The sequence below is a fragment of the Xiphophorus maculatus genome, chromosome 3 (assembly GCF_002775205.1).
Source record: "Xiphophorus maculatus strain JP 163 A chromosome 3, X_maculatus-5.0-male, whole genome shotgun sequence".
Classification (NCBI taxonomy): Eukaryota; Metazoa; Chordata; class Actinopteri; order Cyprinodontiformes; family Poeciliidae; genus Xiphophorus; species Xiphophorus maculatus.
In genome coordinates, this window is record NC_036445.1 from 7880630 (window position 1) to 7903863 (window position 23234).

Genomic DNA, 23234 nt, shown 5'->3' on the forward strand with positions numbered 1-23234 from the left:
TGCAGAGTAAATTTTAATTTTACACTGTAGGAAACCTGAATTTTTCCAGTTGAGCCACTTCATTGTCGGGGTAAGTTTCACTCCTGAGCCTGCTGTTGTGTTTTGGAGAAGGTGAGGATCTGATGGCCCTGCTGTTGGCTGCTTTACTGTGACTCAGTGTTGACACCTGAAACAGAGAAACGATCACATTACAGCGCAGGTCTGACAGGAGAAAAATGAGCTGTTATGTATATTTTCAGAAAGTCAGGACATGCTGCTTCAGGGTGGCATCATGTGCTGCTCTTCACCTCTTGTCTGGAGCTGCTTTTGGCAAGCAGGGACTGGAGCCTCTTGAGATCATAAGATGCCCTGGGAAACATGCTTATCAGGTGATTTGCTCATGTCAGATCAGGCAAATAAATTTAAAAATTGCAAGAGGAGGAGATAACCAGTCTTACTTGCTTTGGGTTGCTGTATATTTGAGAGGCAACTTTTGTCCTGGTCTCACTTTCTTTGCCAAGTTGGACATTTTCAACATTTTACATTTTGTTTTCCTATGAAGCAAGAGCTAAATTTAGCCAAACATTTTTTTTTAATCTAGCCTGTTTAGCCAGACACTTATCACTTCAACGGGTAAAAACCCCCGAATGAAATTACTTTTAGTGTTAGCTGTTTGGTCCAAAATAAAACCGGTTACCGAAAATGTCTTGTTGTCAGATGAGCTAATAATTGTTAGGTTTCTTACCCTTTTTCCACCTCCGTAAAAACAGATAGTTATTTTTAAGAAATTAAATACAAATGAAATATTCCAGAGTTACAGGCAATACATTTTATGTTTGCGAAACAGCTGACGTCCTAAATGTTATCTCATGAGAAAAAGAAACGGCAATTTTCTACATTGTCTTCGTTGCCATGGGTACAACTGACGCTAGCAGCTGTCTGTAGGCACTGTAGCTATTTCGACGTTATACGGCTCTAGATTTGATCTGGTTTATTCATCTATTTAGAGCAATGTTGATTTGAATAACCGCCGTTATTAAAAGAAAACAGAAAAATACAGCTTACACATACATTTTAACAATATTTCAGTGCTTTTCTAAATAAAACTGGTCCGTTTTGTGATGCTTCTTTCAACTTAAAGGTTGTGGTGTGTGACTTATCGCGAGAGCGCACTTCCACTCAAAGGAACACGAAGATATCACGAGATCTACAATGTCTCCGCTCTACTGGCATTCACGTAGATTTACGTCAGTTTTTCCATCGTAGCTGCCTTGAGTTTGAAGGCTCTTACGTGACTCACTGTGCGTAGCTCAAGCAAAAGTAGCGAGAAGGGGGAATGTCGGCTTGTGAATGATCGGTGTTTGAGGCGGCAGGGACCGTTAACGTTATGGGTGAGATTACCACTGTCAGCTGCGGTTACAGTTTAGCAAAAAGCCCAATTCTAAACTGTTGTGTTTGTTGTTTTACTTAGAATCGACTGCACTATTTGAAGCATTTGCTGCCGTTTAGCTGCGGCAGTTGTTGGAGCAACCAACGCCCAGTCCGCCTCCACTTGGATGGGTTGCTATGCTAGCAGGCTAACCTTTAGCTTATGTTCGCTGTGTAACCTAACGGGAGTGTCATTTCCTGTCGTTAGCTTTGTAGCGAAGTATTTTAGCAAGCGCTACTCCTCTGTTCTATATGAGCTCTTTGAATAAGAAACCAAAATGTAAATTTTATAGTTACACATATCTGCTTTTGGAAGCTCACCATAAAAAAGCAGCATTTTGATAACTAGCTTCCTTAAGTGTCACATTTTGGGTAAAACTGCTCGATGCGATGCTAAGTTTTGTGCCCTGAAGTTACGGGTAAATGACAGGAAACATTTGCGAGCTGCTGTGAGTTCCTGCAAGATTAAATCCTCCCACTTTAGGTGCCCGGAGCCGCATTTTGTACTGAAATTAATTTTCAGGACCTGTGCGACCTTTGCTTTGATTAAGCCGACATGACTGGAGCATTTGCGTTTGGCAGGCAGAGTCAGACCTGATGTCAGGTTAGACATAAGGAGGTTAGGGCTGCCATCTAATCTGGATTACAGTGGATCTAACACCTCAGAGTTCATGTTTTGACTTTACAGTTGGTCGCCTTTGCGTTGCAAGTCTGTAAATAAGAGCCTTGCATCTGCTTTACTCGTTTATTCTCAAATTGAAACCTAATATTTATTGTTCAGTAAAGACGAGGCCTCCTACATTTGCATGAAGATACGAGCAAAACTGATTCCTCCACCTGCCTCCACTTCCTCTAGTAGACCTCTGTGATTATACCGGAAAGGAAACACGGTTGTGATTTGAAATTGCTGTTCACATTTAGGTTAATCATGAGCATGTTGACTATAGGTTACCTGCTTTGGGAGCCCATTTATTATCTCTCCCTCCTCCCACCCCTCACAAACAGGAACAGTGTGATACTACTAAAGCTGAGCTGCACATCCTGTAGACAAATCAGCATTATCACGTCCCAGAATCGCACTGGAGACGAGTGGGCTGGTGTTGGCAGGCAGAAGATGCTCTGGCATAAGAAGCAAAAATCCTCTCCTAGCCACAGGCTTGAAGAAAAGGCTGTAACAGGGCACAGCCTTTGCTTTATGGTGCTGCTGACATTAAAGGAGCAAGTGGAGTGGAACGTATACAACTCTGGTCCAAATATCTGTGCCGCTACAGTTGCTTGGATCATGAATACCTTTGCCCCAGGCTCCCGGAGTTAGAAAACAGAACCGGAATCATTTGTTTGTCAGATGATCTGATATTGATTTTTTTCTTTTCTCTTTTCTTGTGACCTGGGGGGAAACTGGATCGTTCAACATTTCACTGATCGGCACAATGCAGCTGTAAGTATAGAAATCATGCTTTTTGCTTGACCTAACTGCTTTTAAGAGATAAATATCTCAAAATGAATAGATAACGGTTGTTAAAATGTAAGGTATGATACTCATGTGTTTTTGTTAAATATTATTTTTGGTAACTTAGATTTCGCGTAGAGGGATACTGTCACAATAAGCAATAAATCACTAAATCAACATGTGTCAAACTCAAGGCCTGCGGGCCAAATCCAGCCCACCATAACCATTTCTGAGGCCCTTTAGACTAAAGAGACTTCAAGATAACAGTTTTGTGCTAATATATCATTTTATTAGTTAAATCAAATACACTTTTATCTGTATAAATATTATTTAATTTTAAGAAGTACTCATTGAGTGCAGATAAAGTTATAATATTTTAATTATTAGTTATTTTTATTAATACATTCTCCCTCAACCGGTCCTTAAAGGACATTTAGCCCACAACGGAAATTAGTTTGACACTCCTGAATTAATCGCGTTATAGATTAAAATGAGCTTAATCATTTTTTATTTTCGTTATTTATCTTTTTCTTTTTTTGTCTCTGTTTCTACCAAAGACTGGATTATAAAAGTCTTCTGTCAGATGGCTAGCTTTGTTCTCAACTAACCATTTTTGTTTATAGAGACCTTATAATTTGTTTATTTGTTGTTTGTTTTATTTACTTTGGATATTTAAAATGTCTTCCAGTTACAGTGTTAAATGCTCATTCGAATTTAAAGGTCATGGATCTTTCAGAATGCATTATTATGCCAATATTACCATTATATTACTTGAAAATGGGCTCAAAACAACAATATTATAATTTATCGCAATAACTTCTGGGACTATTTTTTGTTCAGCAAAAATTGGTTATTGTTGCAGGCCTAACAATCAGCCTGTAACCTATTAGGAGCAGCAAATCACATTAGGAATATTGATCCCCAGTCATCCAGGACTAATAATAATCCTGTTTTACAGCAACAAAAGAACCTGGATGGATACGTTGGCTTTGCAAGCCTCCCCAATCAAGTGTACAGGAAGTCTGTGAAGAGGGGCTTTGAGTTCACCCTGATGGTTGTGGGTAAGAACACTCTCTCCTCGGTTTGCTCCTGTTTTTCATTGAATCATCTCATTGTGTTCCTCATGGAAGGCATTTAAAGTCCTTCAATGTGGTTTGTCTTTCAGAGAACGATATAGCTGTGCATGTTTGTGAAGCCATATTTATGTGCAGAGAACATAAATAGTTTTAAATGCTGACTCAAACGTTTTTGGAGATTGGATTTCTGCCCCTTTTCATCTGTGTCAGGTTCCTTTAAGACCATCTTGCAAAAGCAAAACATTTGGTTTGGGTTTATCCATTTCTGCAAGTCAGAAACGGACACTTCTTTTCCTTTTTTTTTTTTCTTTCAATGCCTGGATGTGGCTGTTGACTCTGGGCCAAGATGTTCCTCAGCCGTATTTGGAGGGAAAACGTGTCCTAGGGTCACAACCATTTCCTGTGGTGGGACCAACATAGTTTGTGCTCAACAGGCCACTGAAGAACGCTGCATTTAGTTCACAGCAGTTTGAGTCTTATTTCCACAGTACCATAGACTGTCTTTTAGCAGTTCGCTTGTATTTTGCTTTCTTTTGGAGATGGTTTAATCAATATGGTTAGTTAGATGGTGGAATTGGCCAAATTACCATTGATTGGTTCTGATTGCAGATCAGGAGGCCATATACTGAATTTAATTAATCAAAATAAAGAACTGCCACCATTTTTAACATTCACATTAATGCATTTTAACAAGGCTGCAACTAATGATTAGTACTGGATTATTCTATCAATTATTCTGATGATTATAGAAATTGCCACACTCTGCAGATTTATTTATGTAGCCAATTAAGTTTTTTATAAAGTATTTAAAATACGTAAGAATATACAAATCCATTCCTTTTTAAAGAAGAAAATAAACATTTTATTGCCTAAAATGCAACAACATAGCATTCCTTTAGTAAACGCTTGATCATTTGTACCAAAGGATGCATCTTCAGCTAACTTCAACACGTGAAAAGCTCAGCGCTTTCTACTTTGACGTAACATCAATACAGCATAGCGCTGACCTGTAGATTATTTTGGGATTAACCCATTAATAATCGGATGTAAAAGGTTCTTAAAAGCATATTTTTTTAAAAGTAAAATTTGACCGGGTGAAGCAAAAACTTCCACTTAGAGAGTTCTGCGTTGAAGAGATTTATGGACAAAGGGGGTTTTTTGGGGGGAGGGGTTGTCTTAATTTTTTTTTTGTCTTAATCTATCTTTTGTATAGATTTTTGGCTTAATTACCCTACTTAACGATTAATCGATAGCTAAACTAGTTGATGGTTATTTCAGTTTCATCACAATTAATCCGATTAATCGTTTCAACCTTACATTTTAAATCTAATACAAATAAAACAACACCTTTATTTACTTACTTTCTGTCTAATTCAAAACTACTACCTCTATCAAACAACCTGCTCTACATTTTTCTCCTTCGATGTAAAATCTTCAGAATAAAATAAAAAAATCTGAATTGATGCGTCAGACTTCAAAGAAAACAAGAAATCGGTGTCGGCCTGGAAAAGCCAGATTGGTGCTTGTCTACCTGTTCTCTGTTTTTGACTAAATCTTTGTTTTGAGAATAATCCCTGAGATTATAAATGTCATGGCAACAAGGACAGTAGAGGGGGGTCCTCTGGACTTTCTGATACTTAAATGCATGACATTTGTTTTCACACACACACAAAAAGATGCACACGCATGCAATATTCTGCTGTTCCTGGCTCTGATTTGCTGCAGGCCCACATGTCCCTGCAGTTCCCACATGCAATGTGTCACTTGTGTGGTGCGAAAGAAGAAGAGAGATTGGTGCTGCATTGCCATCAGTGACTGGCACATCTATGCATAGCTCATAAAACACGTGACCAGCAACCTGTTCACACATTACCAAGCTGCTCTTTTCAGAGATCTATCGCCACTTCCTAATGCATTTACCAGGCTGATGTACCCAATCCACACAGTCGGAGACCTGGACCATCGCTACAGATGAAGGGAGCACGTTACCCATTAACTGTAGCTGTGGGTGTAAATACTGCATGGTTAAATATTGACTTCTGGCCATCAGCCACACTAGGCTGCGCCAGTGCTCATTTCCACTAATGATCCTTTTCACCGGGAGCTTGGAAACGAGGCACATAATGGTCAGCCGAGTTGAGAAAACACCGGGACCACACAGCCAGTCGGTGACGCATAACAAGAGCCATTGTCTGCGTTGTTTATCTTGCCCTTTAACTGTTTAACCCAAATAGATTGAGATATCTGGCTAAAGTCATTCCTAGAAAACCACATGGCCGTGATTGTTTGAGGAAAGACAGCAGTGAAGTTCAAATAACATTTTAAGGTAAAACTTTACTTGAAGGGGTGTGCATAAGACACAGCACCTGACATAAACACGAAGGAGTCTTCATGAATGTTTGACTGTTGTTATGAAGTGCCATTTGGTAAATAATGCCAATTTTAATGCAAAGTTGCCATTTTTAATGCAGATTGAATGTGAGTTTTAATGCAACATTGTTTTAAAAGTGTAATTCTTTACCAAATAATAAGAAAAGTTGACACTTTTAGTGGACTTTTAATGTTAGCTTTCATGCAACGTTGTTTTGAAAGCTTCATTATTTACTGAGTTATGCAAAGTTGTCACTTTTAATGCAAGTTTTAATGCAAGTTTGCTTTATAAGTGTCTCTATTTACCAAAAAAATCCAAGTTAACACTTTTATTGCAAGATTTAAACTAACTTTGCTTTAGAAGGGTCGTTATTTAGCGAATTATGCAAAGTTGACACATTTTATACAAGTCTTAATGCACCTTGGCCTTAAAAGCACCTTTACTTACTGAATAATGCAAAGTTGACACTTAATTCAAGCTTAAATCAACTTTGCTTTGAAAGTTTTATTATTTAACAAGCAATACAAAGGTGACACTTTTAATCCAAGTTTTAATGCGACTTTACCTTAAAAATGTCATTATTTACCAAATAACATTTCATGACAACAGCCATAAACATTTATGAAGACTCCTTCATGTTTGTGACTGTTATGTCAGCCATTTCAGCTTAGCGTTTCTGTTGGCATCTTCTGATAGTAGTGTTGTGTTTTTGTTTCCAGGCGAATCCGGCCTGGGGAAGTCGACTTTGATTAACTCGCTGTTCCTAACAGACCTGTATTCAACAGAGTATCCTGGACCTTCACACAGAATCAAAAAGACTGTACAGGTATTTTTCTCTCTGTGTTTAAAATGAGTTAAACCTGCCTGCTTCTGCTACTTTCTAACCCATAATATTGAGTACATTGGCACCATGTAACTGGTCAGATATCAGAATCAACCCATTTTCCCTTTATTGGCTTTGATTTATGATTGAAAGGTCAAATACTTAATAAATATTTTATTTCTACTCGTAATATGCAGAAAAATATTGATTTATTAATAATGATGCTCTCATGGAACAAACGGTGGAGAAAATGGTAAAAATAATATTTCCAATCTTATTGTCAGATTTTTTTAATTTACCATCAGTAACTGAAATGTATAGTCACAACAATAAATCAAATTCTTATTATGCAAAGAAACTTCTCAATATTTGATCAATGACACGATTAATACCCTCCCCTAAATATAAATGTTTTTAACCAAACTGGCTTTTGGGTCAGTAATGGCAGCTTTATGTCTCCCTATGTGTTGTATATTTTGTCATATGTAGCATTTATTGATTATCTTTTGCAACCAATAGTGGAAGAGTAGTTTTATTTTTCTAATGGTAACAAAAACAAAACCATAACATAATTTCTCATCCATAATTCCCAAACATGCAGCAGACAAAGAAAATTACGAGTCAGCTTACAGGCAGAACAAGAAAAATTGGGACATTTGTCAAACAGTGTCTGGGGAAGATTTATTGCTTCCCTTATTTTAATAATTTATCTCTCAGGAACAAAAACAGTGTAACATCCTGGCTAGAAATCACTTCTGTGCTCTCAGTTAATTTCTTCTTCTTCTGTTGAGTCAAAAAGAGCGTTGCCGTCTCCCCTGAGACAGAAATAAAACATCTGTATCTGTGAGCAAAGCGCTCCGGTTCTGGTAAACCAAACATTGTGTGAATTTGGGTTGAATATTTTCAACTGTGGAATTTCTAAAAGATAAACATAATGAAAGTTGTTATAAAGTAGACAAGTTTATTACTGTTTTTTATCACTTCGAATTTTCAGACTCGGCTCTTTTCTGTTTTGCATTTTAAACTGTTTTTAAAACAGAAATGTGATCATAGTTAGAGTTGCAGTTCAAACCCATCGTAATTATAAATATTCTGAGATGAAGAGCCATTAGATAACTGGCCTGTCATATTCAGCTCTACAGTGTATAGACTTAGACTTAGACTGACTTTATTGTCATTTTGCATGCACAGGGTGTATACAGAACAAAATTTCGAGTCAGCATAAAAGGCATTGTTTTATGTAGGCCTGTTGCAAAAGCAATACATCCATTAATCTCATGGTAAATTAGAGCAGACTTAATCATTTCATTTGCATTTAACAGATATTTACTGAATGTTTTTTGAAAAGCTTCCTGTTAGGATTCCCTGTTCAAAGGGGTGGAATTAGACTCCACAGATCCTGCAGTGAGTGTTTTTGAGGCCGTTTGTTAAATGCGGTCTTGGATTTTTGAGGCCTGCCGCCTGTGGCGCTCCCTCTGTCTGACTCATATCTGAAACTATTGCTCTCTCCGGCTGCCTGTGTGCTTTGCTGGTTCCTCTAGGCAGTTAAGTAATGGAACTAAATGAGAAGGCAGGTTGCTGCATGCTGCTTGCTACTAAATATTTTCTACTTGGTGTAATATTCAGTCTGTAATGATTCTGATTGTGCAGTTCGGTTGTTTTGGAGAGATAATCTGGTGTAATGTCTCACCTTTGGCAGAGAATCTATTTAACAAGCTGATTTTGATGAAACAGATTAGTTTTACTGCTAATGTAGGGATTTAATATATTGGATTTGAAGGTAGTTTACAAGCAATTTTACCAATAATAAAAACAGAACAGCTGTATACTATGATTGAATTGTATGTGTATAATAATGATACATATTAATCTGGAAGAGGTAGCTAAGTGTAGCCTGTTTCTGCAGTTAGCATCACTGATTAGTGGTTTTCTTATGGCTGCAGCAGTTCAGACCCAATTCATTGAGTTTCCTGCTGTTGTTTTTCACTACATTACTCAAACATGATTGTTCCCCACGATCCTTCCAGATTTTAATAATGCTTCAGACAGTTTTCAACCCAATTTCCTGTAATCTGAAACAATCAATCAAACTGGTAATGTCAGATCCTGATTGATTGAAGATTTGCTGTCATTAAAACAACTTTTACTAGTAATTTTACAACTTTCTTTTGATATTTTTGTCTTTATTCTGCTAATATTATGACTAAAGCAAAAAAAATCTTATGGACTACTTCCACATCACAGTTAGCTGGAACTTTGCGTTCATCTATCATAGAAGCAGAAGCCATGTTCACATCTGAATCTGTTGTTTTCCTGCGGCAGGTGGAGCAATCTAAAGTCTTAATAAAGGAAGGAGGCGTCCAGCTGCTGCTCACAATAGTCGACACCCCGGGGTTCGGAGATGCCGTTGACAACAGCAACTGGTGAGGATCGCCTCGTCTGCTCACACATTATTTAAACATTTATCACGCTTCAGCAACGTGACGCACAACTTCTCATCTTCAGCTGGCAGCCAATCATCGACCACATAGACAGCAAGTTTGAAGACTACCTGAACTCAGAATCACGGGTGAACAGACGACAGATGCCTGACAGCCGGATCCACTGCTGCCTTTATTTCATCGCTCCCTCCGGACACGGGTGAGTTTAGAGGAGGATTTCAGAAGACTCATTGTTAATTATTCATGAGAATTTTACCACAAAATCATTTAGTGGGACCTCTTTTGCAAATTTCACATTTTGCATGTTTTTGTGCTTCCATTTGGGTCTGAGGAGCTTTTTTGGCATTTTTTTGGTGTTTGTAAAATGAGTCGTTGCGTAAACCTCCCGTTAATGTTAAGGCACATTCGACAAGCCCAGCACTGCCAAGTTGGGCTCCATGACTTCTGGTTTTATGTATGTGCTATTCAATGGCTACAGGAGAGGGCAAGTGTCTTGTTGTTAACTTACCATCCAGAAACTACTTGTTGCTTTCCTGTTGGTTGTACAGGAGGACCCACTCATGCTTTTCAAAGATGTAAGGTTATATAATTGTGCATCTGTTTGCAGCCATTTTTCTCTTGTGAGTGAAAATTCACATTTTGCACGCTTTTGTTCTTCCACTTGGGTCTCAGCTGCTTCTCCACACACTTGAAAAAACATCCAGCCGTTTTTGGCAATAAATTAGTTTTGCGGTGTGTGGAAAATGAGGCTTTACCTAGCAAACCCAGCTAAGCCCAGCCCGTTACCTAGCAACTGCTGTGGAGATCTTCCCGTTTTTCAACAACACAAGCTAATCTCCAGCACATTTGGTCAGTTGTTAAGGTTGGTGCCCATCTGTTTGCAGCCATTTTCATGTGAGAGCTGCGTTGGGGGCGTGGCCAGCAGCAGCTTATTTGGATTTAAAGTGAAAGGAGCTCAAAATACGTAGAACTGATCAGACTGAGTCTCATTGTGAAAGAATTATTTTATGCAAAACATGTGATGAACATGTTTTGTACAGCCAATAGGCCAGTTCTAACCTGCTTAGGGAAACATACTACGTCACCTTTAAGATGCTAAAGTGTCAGATTTTTTTTAATTTTTAGTCAAGAAAATGAAAAGAAGTAGATAATTTAACTTTACTGCAAAACCTCAGAATTTTGGCAAGTTTTTTTGGTGTAGTTTCTGTTGCAAATATCGTAGCAAACTTGAACTAAGACATAACTAACCTACAAGTAAAATTTTAGTAAGGTATAGGGACTTGTTTTAAGTCAATAATTCCTTAATTTTGATGAAAAAGTAACTATTCCTATGGCAAATTATTTAACTTCCAGCCAGGCATTTTTCCCATGTTATAAGTTAATTTATCTGCCATTAGAACAAGCAAAAATACCTGGTAAGATTTTGTGTTTTTGCAGTGTGGCACCAGAAACATGTAGGGAGTGAGAACTGCGTAGAAAATGAGTAAAGAAATGGAGCAATGAAAGTTGGTCGGTTGTTTCCCAAAACTCATAAAATCAAGTTTGTGTTTGTTTGGCTAACAGAGTGCTAGCTACTTCACCACTTTAACTTTAAATATTTTCAGCAAAACACTATATTGTTGCTGTACCAACTCCTCCTGGACTGAACAGTAGTTACATTGTCAGGTTCTCGGTCTGTCTTGTTAAACAGAGGTGAAAAACTGAGACGCTGTAGAAAGGTAAAGGGAGTTGGAAGGTTTGGTTGTGCTGCTAAAACGCCAAACAGATGATGCAGATCGCCTTGATAAAGAAACAACAGGATTTTTAATTATGATGCTTCACAAGCTACTAGCTACTAGTCTTTATCTTAATTTAATTTATTCTAATTGTCAAATAAGTGCTTACTTCCTTCCCCTAATAAAATGTCAGTGTATAATAACCGCTTTTTAAAAATATTGTTTACTGAGATTTCATGTATAAAATCTGCTGCGTTCTCACGCCGTTTGTTTGACGACTGTGTCTTTTTTTACTGACGAGTGAAAAGACGCTGCTCTGTTTCTGTCCTTGTCGTCTCGGTCCTCTCAGTCTGTCTCTCCTCTCGGGAACATTTTGTTTGTACAAGGCTGCGCTCTGTACCCACACAAGCATTACTTTATTACTGGAGGATGGGCACCGTATGCTGTCAGGGAGCATCCCCTCCTCGCAGCAGCTGGCGGTTCTCATAGCAACACACTGACCGACCCGCTGCAAAACAACGCCTGTTGCCTTCAAATAAGAAAATAAACATTTTAGTGCCTGAAATGCAACAACACAGCATTGCTTTAGTGAACACCTGATCATTTCTAGCAGCTAAAAGTAAATACTTCTAAAGATTCTGCTGAACTTCAATACAGTGTAAGTCTGATCTGTTGATTAGTTTTTGGATTAACTGATTAATATGTATTTTTATACATAAGCAATAAATGAGTTAATCGCATTATAAATTAAAACAAACTCAATATTTTCCATTTGCTTAGCTTATGTTTTTTTCTTTCTACTAAAAACTGGATAACAAAAGTTTTCAGTTTGGTGTTTTAGTTTCAATTAGCCCTTTTTATGAGGATAATTTTGCTTTCATAGACTTGATAATTCATTTCATTTGTTTCTGTTGTTTTATGTATTTATTTTGGGTATTTAAAATGTCTTCCAGTTCCAGTGTTAAACATTAATCAGAATTTAAAGTTTATTTATCTCAACCGTCATATTACTTGAGAATGGTCAAAGCAACAATTTTATCGATTACCGCAATAACTTCTTGGATAATTTATCGTCCAGCAAAATCTATTATTGTGAGAGGTCTACCGTGTGAAGCTAAAACTGGGCATTTTATTTTAATGCAAAATATTTATAGTTTTTATTTAATTACTGCTCTGACTGTGTTGTACTTTCAGCAAATGGCCTGTTTTAGAGTTTGTATACTCCAGTTAACGATTAATCGGTTACTAAGTTAGTTGATGATTATTTTGAAATTCAGTTAAATTAGTCATTTAATTATTATTAGTCAATTATTAGTCAATTATCAAAATGATACATTTTTCATCCAATTTTAGTTTGATTCTTTTGATTTTGAAAGAGGAGGAAGTTTTATTTATATAGCACTTTATCAGCAACAAGGCAGTTCAAAGTGCTTTACATGAATAAAAAGAGAGAAAAAAATCTTATATAGTGGATTTACTTAAATCTTCATAAAGTGTTCAAAAACATCTTATGTAATGGAAAATTGCAACAAGGCAGTGACAATGTAGATGAGCTAGCTGTGACCATTTTCTTTTTCAGTGCATTATAGCATTTAGTAAATTCATTGAGATGAGATACTAAGTATTCGTTTTGTTGCTGCTACAAGAAGTTTTTTGACAATAAATCTGTTTTATCCAGATTTATAGTTGAATGCTGGACATTTCACCATCAACCTCTTGAAACTTTGACTCCAGCTGTTGGTTAGATTTTAACTCTGAGACATTTCTACTGCAGCCGCACGCAGATTAAAAGAAAATCAAATTTTAGAAATAAGTAAAACAAATTCAAAGCTGTAACTCAATAATACGGCCTTGTCAAATGTTATTTTTCCAGCTGAGAACAGCAGTTCTTTCTCATGACTTTAAGGTCGTTTCATAGACATAGCAAACATCAGACAGACTTCTTTATTTGGTTTAAGTCGTTTTATCTTTGTTCCAAGTGTTTCCAAGAAACTGTCTTCTTTCATAAACCCGAAAGCCGTCCTTCAATGAGACAAGAGAAGATTGATTTTGTTTTATGATCTACACTGCAAAAACACAAAATATTACCAAGTATTTTTGGTTTGTTTCGAGTGCAAATATCTTGGCACACTTGAAATAAGACAAAACTAACTTATAAGTAATTTCAGCAAAATATAGGATCTTGTTTTGAGTCCTAAATATTGATGAAAAAGTACTTGTCCAATTGGTAGATTACTTCACTTATAGGTTGAGGAAAATGTCTTGTTATAAGTGAATTTATCTGCCAATAAAACTGGTAGTTTTTCATGAATATTAAATAATTATTGACTTAAAACAAGATCCTATATCTTGCTGAAAAGTCATTTAAACTGACACTAAGTTAGTTAAGTATTATTTAAAGTGTACTAAGATATTTGCACTAGAAGCTAGACCAAAATTACTTGGTAACATTTTGTGTTTTTGCAGTGTAGGCTGCACAAAGCTGATGATTTGGCACAGTTGATCAGATAAAATGGTTGCAACTTCATGTTTCTGCAGACTGAAGCCCTTGGACATCGAGTTCATGAAACGGTTGCATGAAAAAGTCAATGTCATCCCGCTGATCGCCAAAGCAGACACTCTCACCCCAGAGGAATGCCAACAGTTCAAGAAGCAGGTCAGTGGTTTCCACAGCTGCAGGCAGAGGGAAAAACCCCCCTCTAAATAACGCTCTTTGGTACGGACCCAATGTTTTTCATCACAAAGCGACATCAGTTTAGTGTAGCAGCTGTTTATCTTTACATTGATATCTGGTTACGCTGGTGGTTTTCCTTTCTGTGACTTATTGTAAAGAAACTTGTTAAGTTTGGGTTCAGATTGCAGTGGAACTTAAATACAAACTCATCTAAACAGGTTTTCTCCAAATAAAAATGCTGCATGACTGTAAGACGCGAGTTATCGATTAATGAATTCAACTAAAGTTGATTGATCTTATCACTCGACTAACAACTAACTGAAAGGTGGCCAAACTACAACACTAAAAGAAGGTTTAATCTGTTGGGAACTAAATTTGATTTAATAACTTTTTAATTATTTGCATCATTAATCCAGAGCCTTGCAATATTTATAAAAATGTTATAATATTATTTACTCTACAGCGACTTTCAAGACAAACTCTACCTGTTGGAGCAAATTTACTTCCGCTGTAGTAAAATCGTTATTATAGTTGACAGCAATGCTTTGAAAATATAAATACATTCAATACATTTTATTTAATTAATTTTTTTTTTACATTTCTGAGCTTTTTTTCAAAGAGTTAACATATGGCTGCCAGTTTTCAAAGCTTCTTTCCTCATTTTATTGTTTCATAAAAGAAGTTTTTCCAAGTTTGTGGAAAAAGACATCCAAAAAGGAACTTGGATGTATGTGAATAAAACTTATACATACATAACAGTAGATACATAAACAAATACAGTAAAACATTGCAATGTGACAGACTTGCTTAACTTCCTCAAACTTGAGAAAATGTGTCAAAAAAAATCTATGAAAGTATAAGTACCGCCTCAGAGGTGTCTGCCTTTAACGTGGTCCATTTTACATCTAGATCATGAGAGAAATCCAAGAGCACAAAATCAAGATTTACGAGTTTCCTGAGACGGACGACGAAGAGGAGAACAGGCTGGTGAAGAAAATTAAAGTACGTTCTCTGCAAAATCCTCATGCCTGTGTATCAGAGTGTAGCAGTGATGCAAACTCGCATTTCTGTGCTTCTAATAGCTTGTTTTGACTAATCGCTTTCTTCATCCAGGACAAGCTGCCGCTGGCTGTGGTGGGAAGCAACACCATCATCGAGGTGAACGGCAAGAGGGTGAGGGGAAGACAATACCCCTGGGGAGTTGCAGAAGGTGAGACTGTTTAGTTAAACATTAAAAATGTGATCAAAACTAACTTTTATCATATTCTAACAAGATATTTGGTATCTAAAGTTGTTTGGGCTTTTTTTTTTAACCCTGATAGTTTAATGACAAATGTTTTATTGTTTCCTGTTAGTTGAAAACAGCGACCATTGTGACTTCACCATCCTCAGGGACATGCTCATCAGGTACTGAAGCTACAGGAAGACCGTTTTGTTAAGGTTATTTAGGTTGTTCAAGGTGTCAAAGAGATGTTTGTATACATATTGAGGGGAATTTTATGTAGAAATTTTATGATGAAGAAATTATTCACTAGTACTACTAATGCTTGAATTTCAGTTAGGTGTTTTCAAGGTATGGAGAGTCCTTGATTTCTGTATGAAGTCCTTGAAAGTGCTTGAAATTCAAACTGCATAATAAAGTGCAGTCTAATGTTGGAAATATGGAAAACGTTACTTATAGTTAAAACCATAATTTTAAAAATCTAATTGTGTAGATTTAATAAGAAATACAATTTTTCTTACTGTCTGAAGTTAAATCAGACCAAACTTTCCTTGTTTTAGGTCAGTAAGAATTACCAAAATTATTTATATTTGCTAAATGCCAGAAAACTTTGCAATTTTTTAGGACTTTTTTTGTAACTTGTAAAATATAAGACCTTTGTCTTTTACAGGGTAGTTATTGAAACTGCAGATTTTTTATTTATTATTATTTTGTTAAATTAGTGTTTTGTTTTCAGACCTGATATATAGGTTTTAAAACATAACATTTTTATTATATTTTAGTTTACCTTGTCCCTGCAGTAGACTGTAAAATACTACCAAAACATATTAGTAACAGTAACAAATTACATCATTTAATAGTGAACTGAAACTGTCTTTTTTCAGTTCATTTGTATTGTTTTTATCTCTAAAGTGTGGTACTGAAATAGTTTGAAAACTCTCTGATAATGCTTGAATTTTATTGTCGGAAAAGATTTGACCAATATGGGCTAAAAAATCAAGTTTGAGTCTAAAATATGGGAAAAGAAACACTGAATGTTGCTTTTTTTTCTTGTGTTATTTCAAATAATGACCTCCAAATATATTAACATTACCGTATTTTCCGCACTATAGGGCGCACTGGATTATAAAGCGCACTTTCAATTATTGGTCTAGTTTTGATCCTTTTTCACATATAAAGTGCACCAGACTATAAGGCGCCTTAAGCAAAACAAAACAGTCAGATAAGTCAGTCAGTCAAAACACAGTATGTTTACTCCGCTGACTATAGTAGTCGTAATGTAACTAAAACATTTTGACAGAGCGCCATGTACCACACAAAGTCGCTTAGAGGTCAGTAAGTCAGAATTAATCCATATTAATTCACTAGAGGGCGCTGTTTTACTCCAGAACAATATATAAGGGGCACTGTCATTTTTTTTGATAAAATTAAAGGTTTTTAAGTGCGCCTTATAGTCCAGAAAATACGGTAAATCGTATTAACATTCTGTTGCCAGGACTCACATGCAGGACCTGAAGGACGTGACCAACAACGTCCACTATGAAAACTACCGCAGCAGGAAGCTGGCCGCTGTCACCTACAACGGAGTGGACAACAACAAAGCAAAAGGACAGCTGTCCACCAAGTAAGTCCCAGTTTCACTGCATTACCCAGCTGGTTTTACCTAAATCAGAAGCTTATAGTCATGTTCTGGACCTGAGCAAGTTTCCAGGTGAAACGTGGTGCCAGTATTTGAGGTTTGAGACGGTTTTTGTTGCTGCTAACTCATGCTTTTTGCATATAATAAGTTTTGCTATAGCGAAAAACACAATCGAACAGCTAACCGTTTAAGCTAACTGACTCCAGGTAACACACTGCTGATTCTAACACACAGCTAGATATGTGAGCACTGCTGTTAACTTTTTCTGTTTTCCATTTGCAGTAAGAAATTAGCTCCATGTCACACATTGCATTTAATGACTTAGTGTTTTTGTTTCAAGCGCATGACCTCATCATTGCATGCTGTGTGTGTGTTTGTGTGTGTGTTTTTTTTTTTTAGTATGGACACAGTTGACGGAATGTAAGTGAACATCTTATTCACCTCATTTGTTTGAGCTGTCGCCACCCTTCCTCTCTGCTCCTTCAGAGGTTTTCTCCTCTTCACTTGTTTCTGTCAGATGTTTTACTTTCATGTTTTGTGGGAAGAAAACTGGTTTGTTTTGTTTCCTAAAAATTCATGTTCTCCACACAGGGTTGGGGTGCTTTAATTGTTTTTCTAAGGCACAAACTCTTTCCATTTGCAATGCAGACTCTGCTGACTGAGCTCTGTTTGTCGACAATCAAGGTCGACCCATGAAATGTCTGGAGTGGTTGCCTCTCTAAATGAGACAAAAACCAACTCAAAAAACCTGAAAACTACTTTAAAAGATTACAAAACTGTGAAGTTGTTCAGCAAGGGTTCTCATAGTAACTTTACAGTCTACTTTTATTTACTGTAAAGTTTTTAACTCCTTTTCCAGGCAACCGCTCCTCATATTTCACAGCATTTCTTTGAATGTCTAAACAGCAATTCACCCAATTTTGGGTTGGCTTCTGCCTGGGCTGGGCGATGAATCAATTTTATCAATTAGATCAAATTTTTGGTTTTATAAGATTTAATTTTTGGAAAATCTGGATTTTTTTTTGTACTCATTTGGTTTCCATTGTTTATAGTAGGGCTGGACAATAAATCAATAGCAATATATATATCGCGATATACGCATAATTAATATCAATATAGAAAATATTCACTGAACTCTGATCCAGAACCGCACAGCATTCTGGGAGTTATAGGCAGATTTAGCTGCTCAGCCTCTCACGGCTAGCTGAGAAAAATTTGTGGAATCAACTCTCTCGCTCTTTGGTTACCTAGCAACGACTTGCTGGGTAAGATGAAGCAGTTTCAAGTTCCCCTCTAACGTTGGTTACCTAGCAACAACCTGCTGAGTAACTGGCAGTAGCAGTTTAAAGTTTCGCCGCCATCGGGCCTCATAACTGCTTAAAATTAAAAAACAACGGAGTGAAGTGAAAACTGAGTTTAAAAGGAGGTCATGGCACAAGTTTGGTAGTATTTCAAATATTTAAAACAAAAGACTGATCAATAACTATTTATCCACTAATATGAAACGCTTAGACCATGAGAAGGTTTTTTTTATTAAAGTCCTACACAAAAAATTATTGAGCATCTTGTGAAGCTATACTTTGGTGTAAGGAAATACTTAATCTTTAAACACACCAGCATTAAATTATTATTAGCCACAGAACTCTGAAACAAGTATTTTTTGGGGGAAAAAACTAACTGTAGTGTTTACGTCAGATTTTTATAAGTCTCTTAATTTTGAGGCGTTCTGGTAAAATTCTGCTAATATTATCCTACTAATGTTATGGCTATATTCTCATAGTTGAACACAAATTCTCAGTAGCACAACTGAAAGAACGGATAATTAAAAAAAAAAAAAAAATTCCTGACATTTGTAATTTTCTCTTTTTAGAAAAGAAACTGAGAATAAAAAAATCAATTTAAATCAGATCTGATATTTTAAAAAAATCAAAAGATTTTATTTTTTACCCATATCGTCCAGCCCTAGCTCTTACTAACATTTAATAATAAACTACTGCTACTAACACTGGTGTTAACTTTGGCCCACTGTTTTCCTCCAATATGCCTCGTGGTTCTTTTCCAGTTCCTGTCTTGTTGGATTCAATCTGAAGCTTTTCCTGTAGCTTCCTCCTCTTCCTGTTGGGTGTCTGTGGAGAAGCAAGATAATGTTTTTCAAAAGGCTGAATTTTAGGTTTCTGTACTTTATCAAAATGTGGTGTCGATTTGGATGCTGTAACTTTTATAAAACAAGTTCCATGACATTTTAGCATCCATGTTGAAGATTGACACAACAAGACAAACAGAACCTTAAACCTAGCTCCACAATTTATGCAGATGTTGAGGAATATGTTAATTTAATAGTCGATTACACTTATAACATGGAAAAAATGTCTTGTTATAAATAAAATAATCTGCTGGTGGAACTAGAACTTTTTCATCAATATTAATGAAATTGTTGACTTAAAACAAGCTTCTATAAATTGCTGAAAAATTACTTGTAAGCCAGTTTTCTTTTATTTCAAGTGTGGTATGGATATTTAAATTAAAAACTAGGCCAAAAATACTTGGTAAGATTTTGTTTTTGCAGTGAAATTGATCAATCCTATAATGAACACCAAAAGCTATTTTTTAATTTAGAAAATATTGATAATTATAAAATCTGACTAAAAATTTCAGCAGGAAATCCCTGGGATTTCTCTGAAACCCGACAGGAAGTCTTTGTTAGTCCATGACTTTACTGGTTGGTAGACATTAGTTGTTCTTGCTGATTTGAATGTCTGAGCTGCTTGTCTGACGTTTTGTGTGCGGCCGCTCCGCAGGAGTCCCCTGGCCCAGATGGAGGAGGAGAGGCGAGAGCATGTGGCCAAGATGAAGAAGATGGAGATGGAGATGGAGCAGGTGTTCGAGATGAAAGTCAAGGAGAAGGTGCAGAAGCTCAAAGACTCTGAGGCAGAGGTAACACACACACACACAGCTTGGATTTCAGTTAGGTGTTTCCAAGGTTTGGAAAGTGCTTGAGTTCCCTATTGAAATTCAAACTGCACAGTTTTGTAGTAAAGTTCAATCTAACACTTGACTACAAACCTGAATTTGGAAAGCGTCACCTACAGTTGGAGCCATATACAAGTGCAACATGTCTGGTTAAAGTCACGCAAACTAAAAAAGTTTTTCTTGCTTGTAGAAGGACCTTTACCAGCTGAAACTTTATTTGATCAACCTTCTTAGGAGGAAAGTTAAGTGTGTTTTCATCTGTTACTGTTGCAGCTTCAGCGGCGTCACGAGCAGATGAAGAAGAACCTGGAGGCTCAACATAAGGAGCTGGAGGAGAAGAGGCGCGTCTTCGAGGATGAGAGGTCAAACTGGGAGCTCCAACAGCGGCTGGAGCAGCAGAAGATGGAGGCCTCCAGGTACAGATACCTACTACACTACGGTCTGGGGTTTGAGTTCATGATTGGTTTTCTCACAACTGTGGGAAAATTAAAATTAAGAATGAAAATTTTTTTTGACTTTCTGGACTTTATATCTTGTTTTAGTATCTAAATTAGAATAGAATATACTTTATTGATCACCAAGGGGAAATTTCTTATTAGTCGACAACTCCATCCAAGATGTTAAATATTAATAATACGAATATCTTCGTAACGAGAACGCCAACACAAAAAATTACCAAAAATTAAACAGGAATGTTGAGCATCTTGTAATGTTACAAATGTTATCTGTAACATTTATGGTATCAATGTTACAGATAAGAAAATACTTCTTTTATCACATGAAATCATTATCAGCTCCAGGACTTTGGAACGACTCTTCAAACAACTGAGTCCATTTCGAAGAAAGATCTACACAAACTATGCTGGTCATGTCAGAAACTTTTGTTCTGATTAAAATTACTTTTTTCTCTTAATTCAAGATGTTGTTCTGGTAAAAATGCTTCTTTTTTTTGCTAATATTATGACTAATCAGCAAATTTCCAAACAACGGTAGACATTTTTTGTTTTTGAGGAGCCACAATTTGTTATGGCCTTCAAACAAAACAAAAATTCTTGTGGCCTAGCCCTGATAGTCCGTTTCTAATTTTGTTTTTAGAAAACAAAGCAAGAAAAATAATCTCCACTTGAGGAGTTTTGGGTTGAACATATTTAGAGACAAAGAATGTTTTTTTTAATTATTATTTTAAATGCAAAATTTATTGTTTCTTTTGTACACTTTTGGCTTATTTTTTCATCTAAGAATGTTGGTTTTTGAGTCGGTTCACACCAGTTAAAGATTAGTCGATTACTAAATTAGTTGACGATTATTTGAACAACTGATTAATCTGATCGTTTTGTTTTTGTGTTGCAGGACTCTGGAGAAAAACAAAAAGAAAGGAAAGATCTTCTAAAGACAGTCGGCGGGACGGGACCAGCCCAGTTCCAGTTATTTTTGATTTGCCAACGTTGCCGGTCAGAACACCTGAATGTGGCGCTCTGACTCCACCCATTACTCCCACCTTCATCTCTTCTCCTCTTTCCTGTTTTCTCTCTCTCCTGTGCTCTTCCTGCTCCCAGCCAATAGAGGTAACACTCGGGCCAGTTTTTTTTCTTTCTTTCTTTTATTTTTATTTTTTATTCAAGCCAGAGGTCAGAGTGCGGTTTGCGTGTACAGCCAGAACTCCTTCTCACTGCCCAGGACTCATCATCGTTAAGGAATGTGTTTACCTTAACAACAGGAAAAAAACTCCCCTTCAGTAAGGCCAAACCCACATTATTATTTTTAATTATTATTATTATTATTGATGTTATTATTATTGTTGTTGTTATAACTCAACTACTGTCTCCACCCTTGGCTACTGCTCTTTATTTTTGTTTCCATCCCCAAGGTGGCTTTAAATGACCATTGTGTACAGATTTATGGAGAGCAAAGACGAAAACAAATTCTCGTGAGTTATGTTTGACAGTTGAACAATCAAGTTTTTCTTTAATTTCATGTTTACAAGAAAGAAACAGTGTTTGGAAAATTAATCAGATCTCACACAATAAAAGAAGTTTTTTTTTGTTTTTTTTTTTATTGAAATCTGCAAACAAACGTCTCTTGAATAAAAACACCGATAAAAAAATAAATAAATCTGAGATCAAGAGAAAACATAGCATGCACCTTGGGCCTTTTTATAGACTTTTAAGAAATGGCTAAAATTCATTTTATTCTGAAGTGTAACAAGTTCTTTTTCCTCCGTGTTTAGCTGTTTCCTCTAGCCTTGGACCACCATTTATAATAAGTGTTATATTTCACTTTAGTTTATTTTTATATATATACCGAGCCAGCCAGCTGAAGTAATAACTTTTGTATGTTTAGCAAATTCTCACAGACTGACAACAGAGTTCTCTGTTGAAGTTGTGTAAAAGTCCCATGGGGGCTTTGAAAAGATAAATTGGCGTCACTGTGGAAACGGATCAGTGGGAAATGAAGAGTCAACACCACATTTGCTTTGGCTATGTACTCCATCTGTATTTTTAATTTTATTTTTCATTTGTAATGTACAATGTCACTTAATAAACATGTGATGGTATTTACAAGTGTGATGGTTTTGTTACGGCTATATTATGAACTCGTTTTGACCGGTTGTGACGCTTTAGCAGTGTGTTTTCATGACTCACCGCTAGATGTCGTCATTGTACCTGTGTTGTTCAAAGGGGACTTGGCGTGCAGAATAAACATTTTTGAACGTTTTAATGCTTTCATTTTGGTCTCAGCTGCTTCTGGAAAAATCCCAAACGCTTTAAGGAAAACTACCCAGCTGTTTTTGAAAAAATAAATTCATGGTTTTCGGTGTCTGAAAAAAAAGAGCCGTTGATTGTCAAGTCACATTTGACGAGCGCTGCAGCGTTACCTAGCAACCCCAGCCGGGCCTAGCCTGTCACCTAGCAAGTTACGTGGAGCTCCAGCACCTTTAGTCAGCTGGTTTTACCGCTGTATGCCCTGTGCAAAGGCTGCTGGAAAAGAAAAGTGTTTTGTTTTGACTTGCTATAAAAGAACTTAAATATTTCTGCTTTTAAAAGATGTACAGTTCTATAATTGTGCAGCCGTAAACGTTGAGTTGGGGATTGTGGCCAGCAGCAGTTTATATGGATTTAAAGTGACAAGACGCCCTGGGACGTCTCAAAATTCACAGACTAATATCTTAACTGAAGATTGTTTTTGTAATGAACATGTTTTTTTCTATTGCCCTTAGGGATTTTGCAACCGGTTCAAGGAGGCATAATAAGTCCAGTAGAGGTGTATTTCAGCAGATAAAAATATAATGTAAAGTTTTTCAATAATTCAAATCAAAATAAAATGTTCAGTTATGACTTACAGCTAATGAAAGAATATTACATGAATAAAGAACTTAACGGCCTACTGAAAAGTATGTTGATAAACCTGTGACTGCTGAGATGCTAAGGAAGTGCACATTTTCCTTC

The 23234-nt window shown here is 36.5% G+C and overlaps 1 protein-coding gene across 1 annotated transcript; it reads left to right on the forward strand.

Annotated features, from left to right (window-relative positions):
• Positions 1 to 1261: 1261 nt before the first annotated feature.
• Positions 1262 to 22502, forward strand: LOC102233905 (septin-7). The gene is made up of 15 exons (XM_005799427.2): positions 1262 to 1370; positions 2844 to 2845; positions 3816 to 3918; positions 7024 to 7130; positions 9450 to 9550; positions 9633 to 9767; positions 13822 to 13939; positions 14867 to 14959; positions 15071 to 15167; positions 15313 to 15364; positions 16675 to 16803; positions 17218 to 17238; positions 19617 to 19752; positions 20062 to 20204; positions 21139 to 22502. The coding sequence occupies exons 1-15, from the start codon at positions 1367 to 1369 to the stop codon at positions 21176 to 21178; spliced, it is 1281 nt and encodes a 426-aa protein (XP_005799484.1). The 5' UTR covers positions 1262 to 1366; the 3' UTR covers positions 21179 to 22502.
• Positions 22503 to 23234: the final 732 nt, after the last annotated feature.

Excerpts from the sequence above, each read along its gene's own strand:
- LOC102233905 (XM_005799427.2), top strand. Across the intron at positions 3,919-7,023 it reads GTTCACCCTGATGGTTGTGG|GCGAATCCGGCCTGGGGAAG; the intron begins GTAAGAACACTC and ends TTTTGTTTCCAG. Across the intron at positions 9,551-9,632 it reads GCCGTTGACAACAGCAACTG|CTGGCAGCCAATCATCGACC; the intron begins GTGAGGATCGCC and ends TCTCATCTTCAG.